The sequence below is a fragment of the Pelecanus crispus genome, chromosome 9 (genome assembly GCF_030463565.1).
Source record: "Pelecanus crispus isolate bPelCri1 chromosome 9, bPelCri1.pri, whole genome shotgun sequence".
NCBI lineage: Eukaryota > Metazoa > Chordata > Aves > Pelecaniformes > Pelecanidae > Pelecanus > Pelecanus crispus.
In genome coordinates this window covers 26,166,460-26,173,945 of record NC_134651.1, presented here as the reverse complement: position 1 = coordinate 26,173,945, position 7,486 = coordinate 26,166,460, and the positions used below count along the sequence as shown (strand labels likewise).

The 7,486-nt window shown below is 44.2% G+C and overlaps 1 protein-coding gene across 1 annotated transcript; it reads left to right on the top strand.

The window, feature by feature from the left end:
• The first annotated feature begins 321 nt into the window (after positions 1–321).
• On the top strand, positions 322–1,380 carry GPR148 (G protein-coupled receptor 148). Its single transcript, XM_009480701.1, has one exon. The coding sequence runs from the start codon at positions 322–324 to the stop codon at positions 1,378–1,380; it is 1,059 nt and encodes a 352-aa protein (XP_009478976.1).
• Positions 1,381–7,486: the final 6,106 nt, after the last annotated feature.

Here is a 7,486-nt window from a genome sequence, read left to right as displayed (position 1 = left end):
CCCATTCATTTCTGATTAAAGAACTAGCTGAAGGATTTAGACTTGTTTAAAGCACAGAAGGATTAATTCTCTTTTCCAAACATTAGATTTTGCAGAAAGAACAGAAAATCTCCACTTTAGGCAAAACCATTTTTTGTCACCACAGAATTCACTTACAAGTTTCACCTTTCTGTCCTTGAGAAGAGCTGGTAGAATTGGCTACGGAAATCACATTGCTTCCACAGGCTTTTTGCATCCTCTGCTTCATTTGCTGCCCTAAGGACTCAGTATAGAAGATCTTGCTTTCTCCAAGTCAGACAATCAACCCAAAATCCTGAGGAAATGGACTTCTCTGGCTGTGCTTTAGTAAAGAGAGCAAATGCAACTGCATGCTGCCACAGGGAGACAGAGTTCAACAGTTCCTCAAATTTGGATGACACTTCTTTGTACTATTTGCTGGAGGAATGGGCTCTCAACCCATCAGGCACAAACATGAAGATGTTTTTAATTCCTCCAGTTGTCTGCCTCGTGGCAGCTGTCCTCATCATTCCTACCATCTTGTTTGTGATCTTCTCCAGGTTTAGCATCCATCAGGAAACAAGGTACATGCTGCTGGGAAATGCTCTGCTTTCTGATCTGATATACCTTTTGTTCTACACCGTGTCAGCTGCTCTCAACACAGCACATGTACATCTCCCAAAGGAAGCCTGTGTTCTCCTGCTATTTTTGCTGGCAGTGGCTTACTGTGGAGGATTGTTCACAGCTGCTGCAATAGTCTTGGACACATACATAGCTATTTTGTTTCCTTTGCGCTACATTGCTATTTTGCCTCCTTCACAAACTAAAAAAAATATTGTATTACTATGGATGTGTTCTGGGGCTTTCCCTGGGATTTTCTTTTTGGTACTGTGGAGCACTCACAGCTTTGTGCCCTGTGCCCTGGAAATGTGCTCGGTTCCAGTAATACTAATATTAACTCTGAATGGGACTGATGCTGTGAAACTCTGTTTCTGGCTTTCTACCACAGTTATCTTTCTCTGCCTGTCTCTAATATTTTGTTGCTATGCTATTCTGTATTTTAAAACTAAACAATCAGGTATATGGGAGAGCATCTGCTCCAGAGCCAGTGTAACCTTCTTAATGCACAACATTGTGTTATTTTTTTACTTCTTTCCACTCTTGGCCCTTTTTGTAGGATCATTCTTGTGCATTAACTTTGTCGTCAGACTGCAGGCAGGAATCTGGGTCTCCCTGACAGTCTGCAATGTCCTGATGATCCTACCTAAAGTTTTGTTCCCTTTTCTGTATGGGCTTCGATACAGAGAGATCTCAGCATCTCTCAAATCCATTGTCAGAAGGAAGCAACTTCACCTGGTGTCACCTGCTCCATCACCATCCTGAGCCAACGCAGAGCACAGCCACAGCAGAGGAGTTGTCCTTACCTTGTTAGCACGCAAGCCTGACAGCAATCACTCAGCTTCTGAAGAAGTGATCAACCCATGTCGGAGAAGACATGGGTTGATCACTCTGCCTCCTTGGTGCCAGAAGGCCACAGATCTTTCATCACATCACAGCTGAGAATACAGCGAATGCTACCCTGGATGAAGTTCCAAGCTTTGTTCTGATGTGGGAGGGCAGTATCTTTTGGAGGAGATATTGAATCAAGACAATTTTCACCCACCTGTGGCAGATGCTTTTCTGGAAAATAGAAAATGAAAAATAGATGGTGCACAGCAAAGGGGTGCAAAACAAAGAGGGTAACCACAGGTCTCTTGACAGCATCACCTACAGCAGAGAGGATCCTTTAACCAAACATGCTGTGAACACAACAGCTATTTCTTTCACTCACAGTGTATTCTTGCAAGGTGGGTAGCCAATGTCCTGTTCTTTAAAACATACACTGAGAGGTGCCTCTGGAAACCGCTGTACTCAGTAAAACGCTGTGCTTCATCTTGTGCAGTGTGCTAGCATATCAGCTGCCTTACGGATTCTGTCTGACAATCTGCAAAACACTGAATTTTCATAAAATCTCAGTCTGATGGGAAGTCACCTTTCATCAGTGTCTGTTGGGCCGCCCAGCACATGATGCTGTCAGGGGGGAACAGAGATGGGCTGCTCCGTGAGGGAAAACGGGAGCAGTGGGTGGCAGTGACTCCCTGCAGGGCGCAGTCCCGCTGTGCCCGTGCTGGGTGAGCCAGGCGGGCGGCCGTGGGGGAGCCTGGGTCAGCCCAGAGCCCTGATTCCCTGCTGAGTCCATACTGATGCCACCAGGCCAAGGCTGAGCGCAGCAGCAGGGCAGGAGCAGCGAGGTGTGAGGCTGGGCACAAGTGCACCCATAGCACGGCTCAGACACGACCTGGGGTGATGGACTAAGTGTAAACAGTGTTCCTGAGTCCCTGCTGAGGCATTTCCCAGGTCTGTCTCACATAGATCTTCTCCAGCAGCTTGATCCCAGTTTATAGCTGCACCATATCAGGGCTGGTGTTAGGCACCTGCCACCAAACCCCTAGGAAGGTCAGAAGGAGAGGCTGCAGAGCCTGTTGATGTATTCAGGGGCAAGAAAGAGGGTATCTTGTAAGAGTATTTTAAGTTTTCTAGATCAGCCACCTACCTACAGAAGATTAGTGAAACGTATTTCTGATCTTTAAAGAAACCAAAATTTCATTAGATATAAATGTCAGTGTGGGAAATACAAATTGCAGTGCTGTTCCTTGGACTTGAGAAAGGAGCTTTTGTATTTCTGAAGATAATATTTTTAGAATTTGTTACGTTTTAAGCAAAAATACATTTGACTTAAAAAACACAGAGGCACTAGAAAATGACCCTTGATTTCACTCTGTGCAATATTTTGCTTGTGTGCAGAATTTCTCCACCTTCTGTTTGCTTAAAGCAATACAAGTGCTGAATGCAGTTTTTGGGTGTTTCACACTAATCTGAAGAATTCCACTAAGTGTGAGCCAGAAGAAGATCAGTGTCTGGTTGCATGGGGTGGTTTTTGGCAATGAAGCCTGTTTGAGAGGTTCCTGCTTATCTCTTTCTCTCCTCATTTCCAAACTGCTTTCTAACTCTCCTCATATTGTAGTGTCTGCTCTCCCCAGTTTGCTGATACAACTGCTTCTGGGGTTGCAGGGTAAAAAATATCCCTCCAGAGAGAAGTGGTGTTGTTTTCATTTTAACTGAGATTATCCCAGCGATCTGTTTTATAGCATGTTCTGCAAACAGCTGTGTCCGTACAATTGAGGGGGGTAACAAATTCCAGTTCAGAGGTGGCAATGAGCAGGGGCATCTTAGAGGTTGGGCTTCTAAGGGATACTTCTTGTGTAAAAGCGACTTTAAGGTAAAGTTGTTGCAGGTGAATAAACTGTATTATTGTGTATTTGCTTTAACCATGGTTCAGTGCTTCCCCTATTTTGACCCAAAAGAACACTAAACTACTGAGCAATGGCTTTGTTTTCCAGGAAAAAAACACATTCCTTCTCAATCCTCTTCAATAAAAAAATTAGGACCTAAAAGTTGCTTTTTACTGGGTGCTTTTATTTTTCTCCAAGATGAATGGACCATGGACACTCTGCACACAAGCTATGTTTGTGTAAAGACACTAGTTTCAGCCTATAACAGGGCTCTTCCATAACACCAGGAAGGATGGGGAAAGTGTCTGTATACTAGATGAGGTGCTTTCTGCTAAATCCCTTTAGCATGCAGTATGATCAAGGATGGAAGAGGTACTGATAACTCCTCAAGCCACTTGTATCCTGGGACAAATCTTTATGCCAGTGCCCATTGGCAAAGATGCCGATAACTTACAGGTTGTTTTGTCCATGCAAGATTCTTTCAAGCTTTATCACCTGAAGTTTGCCCATATTGTTAATTTTCATGCTAAGTAGTAAACATAACTGTGTAAATAGTATAAAGTAAGGTAGTTCTATATACAGCCATAGGTGACTTTGAATACCTGCAGATTAATAGCACTTGATCTTCCTGCTAACCTTTGTCAATTATGAAGTTAATCTCCAGGACAGACTCAGATAGGATTATATTGCCAATTCTGTAACTTTTTCTTACATATACATCCCCTGGATATATTTAGAGACAGCTAGAAGTTTGCTGACATAAAGGACACTGAAAGAAGGAAGAAGTGAGTTGGTGATCACGGCAAGTTTATGTATGTATGAAATCTGTCTACAGTGATATAAAAAACAAGCAAAAATAACACTGCTTTGTGGAAATGATCTTCTAAGAAAGATAACTAAAATAATCTTATTCACATCCCTGAAATTGTTCCTTAAAATGGGTGTTTGCCTAAGAAAGATTTTAGTTGAACTGAAATTAGTTAAGTTGAACAGAATTCTGAAAACGTCATCTGCATTGCAAGTTGATGACATTTTATTAATCCACTTTAAGGTGGTTTAACATTAGGTAGGTACATTTTTCTTAAGTGACTGCTTGTAGACAACTTCTTACCATGGAATATTACTGTCCTGTTTGGTACAAAAGCAGTATGTTACAGCATGTGTAGAAGAGACACACCATACACCTGAATCATTTGCCTTCGGGGATTTCCCCAATCTATCTGAATAGGACCAAAGGAGTCACCAGGGCAACGTCACAAGCACTAGGTTCTTAAAATAACCTTTTCATAAATGTCTTGAGTTTCATCTTAAAGATCGTTAGGCTTCTTTATTTGCCAGCACCTCATGGCTGTCGTGATTAGCAACCTTGTAAGGATGTCTCCAGATAAGCCCTGGAAATTCAAACTGAGACTATTTACTAGAGCCCGGCTATCGACCCCTCTGAGGTCACATAAGTGAACTTCTTGGATGTCACTCTGCCTGCCCAGCATTTTAATTTAAAGTGTGATGGAGAGCAGTTGACTTTATCATGTGATTTGGCAGCTGGGGGCAGTAATCCTTTAATAAATTGCAATAGCATGAATCACTAAAGGTATTCTAATTTATAGCCGAAATATATTCCTCGTCAGTTTTTCCCCTCTTTTCTTATGCCAATATTGTCACTTGGCTTACCACTGCTCTCCTCCCTCTCTCAGCTGGATTTACAGTGCAGTTGACTGCTGTCTGTAACCTTCAGACCGAAGGGAGTCAGACCTCATTCCCGGGGCTGGGTCTGTGCCATGCAGCACTGGAGAAATAACTAAATCTGCAGTTAAATCCGTGCCTCAGATGAGATCAGTTTCAGTGTCATGAGAGACGGAGAATCTCCAGGCAGGTAAACAAGCACACAACTTTGGATTTGGGGCTTCGTTCATTTGCAACCATTTGAGGAATTATTCAGTGAAATTAATTAACCTCCTGCAGTTTTAGTAATTAATATTGGAGTGTCTACTCTGGCTCCATCAGTTGGCTGTGTCATTTTCTAAGGGAAGTTTAATATAGTAATAGGTCAGAAGGAAAGTGGCTTTTGCCTGGTTGCACTCAAGGCGGCCCCGAGACCCCCAGGGCTGCGTCCCCCAGGGGAACAGCACCGGCTGCCCTGAGACAGGTCTCGCCGCTCCCGCAGGGAGTCGCCTGCTCTTTGCTTTGCTAGTCACTGGGTTTGTACACCGAGACACTGTACGTCCTTTGGACAGAAACCGTGATTGTGGCCATTCCCCGTGGGAGGTGGGTGTGTATGACAGATGAGAGAGAACCCGTGACAGGAAAAGGAAATTGCAAGTTTCCTTGAAACTTGATTTCTGTTGTCTCCTGTCTCCACCCCCACCTTGCTGCTGGTAACTGAGGGCACAGCACTGCCAGTTCTTGCCATTTTTTCACAAACCTCGTGACTTTTGGCATCTTGGTAAAACTACTGATCCTGAATGGTTTTGGTTTGCAATATGCCTGTAGTCCTCTAGACTGCAACCTATGAATCTGAAAGGTATGAAGAGAAGGGAGGCAAATAAAAACAACTCGACATGAACTCCTCTTAGAATGTCCGAATTTTCGAGAGACTCTCATGAGTTAGGAGAGGGAAAGGAGCCAAGCTGTGGTTGTGCCATCTCATGTTTGTCAATGAGAGATTGTCTGGCTCATGCTTGCCCAAGGTCTGCAGGTGTGGCTGGGGAACCGCCACAGGAGAGACAAGAGGCTGTTTTCTGTCTCTGCTATGAGGAGTTAAGATTATTTGTATTTAGAATTTTCTTTGGACAATGTTTTTCCAACTCAGTGGATTATCTTCTCTCAAGCAAAAAAATGTAAATTTTGCTACTGACATCGCAGGGAGAAAATTGGCAACCAGCTCCTGAGGGCTACTGGTTTTCAGGATGATTCCCAGTAGGAAGAACTGGTCAGCTTCAGCAGCCGCTATCATTACTTCTGGCAACAGGTGAAGATACAGAAGTGCAGCACCTCAAGGGGAAAGGGAGACCACCCCCATTCATCCACCTTCTCTGTCCCTGTAGACCAGCCAGTACTGCTAGCCAAGTCAAAGCTGGTAACTGCTCTTCACAAAAACCTTTTTAAATGAAATACTCTTTTTAGAGGGCATTTCTTCATGCCCTCTGAAAAGGAGAGCGGGATGGGATAATCTGGGCCAGTGGGGAAATGTAAGTGCTGCACCCTGCAGAACGACAGGAGCATTCCACCCCTGGAAGTGTTCAAAAAACAGGTAGATGTGGCACTTTGGGACATGGTTTAGTCCAGTCTGCCCTTGATTGGCTTAGAGTAGACTTGGTAGTGTAGGTTAATGGTTGGACTGGATGATCTTAAAGGTCTTTTCTAACCTAAACGATTCTATGATTCTATTCTATGATAAGAAGGAAGAGGACCAATTAAAAAAATAGTTGAAAATGGAAGGACTGTGGGAAGATTAGAGTAAGAAAATATGGAGATTGGCTGGAATCACAGAAGTGAGTTTCAGGGCATGGGGAAATTGCAGGAGACAGGATTTCTCGCAGTCCTTCTGAGGGAAGGGCACTGTGGAGGCCTGTTGAGGGGCATACACCTACCCCACGGTCTGCATCTGCCCTGCTCAGCCCACACAGTTGCAGCAGACTCACCAGTACGGTCTGAGGCCCCACCGTACCGCTGAGCACTCTGGCATTAGTGTGCCGAAATTCAGGAACCCGCGTTCTTTTCTCAGCCCAACATGAGAGAAATATTATTTTTAATACTGTATAAGGCAAAAGGAGACATTTCAGAGAGGGAGAGAAGCTGGAAGGAGTCACTGCTCTCTGCTTGGAGAGATTTGTTTTGCACAGTGTTTTCTGTCTTGATTTAATGGTGAGTTGGCTCTTTCCAGCAACTAGGCAGGGGAGGAGGGATGGGAATATGTTCCCAGCCTTTGGCCAAGAGTGTCCCAGGGCGTCCCGGGTTCGACCTCTTCAATGTTTATTTTTCTTTCTCTACAACTGACCCAGATGCTGGGACTTGAGACTGGGGCCCTCCTGGCCTGTTGAACATTTGCCCCTTCTGGTACAGCATGTGATGGTCCCAGGAATCAGGCTGGGAACAGTACCTGGAACTGTTTTTCTGTCCGTTTGCATTCCAGGAAATCAAAACCCGTGAGAAAAAGC

Excerpts from the sequence above, each read along its gene's own strand:
- GPR148 (XM_009480701.1), top strand. The coding sequence starts at position 322 with ATGGACTTCTCTGGCTGTGCTTTAGTAAAGAGAGCAAATGCAACTGCA.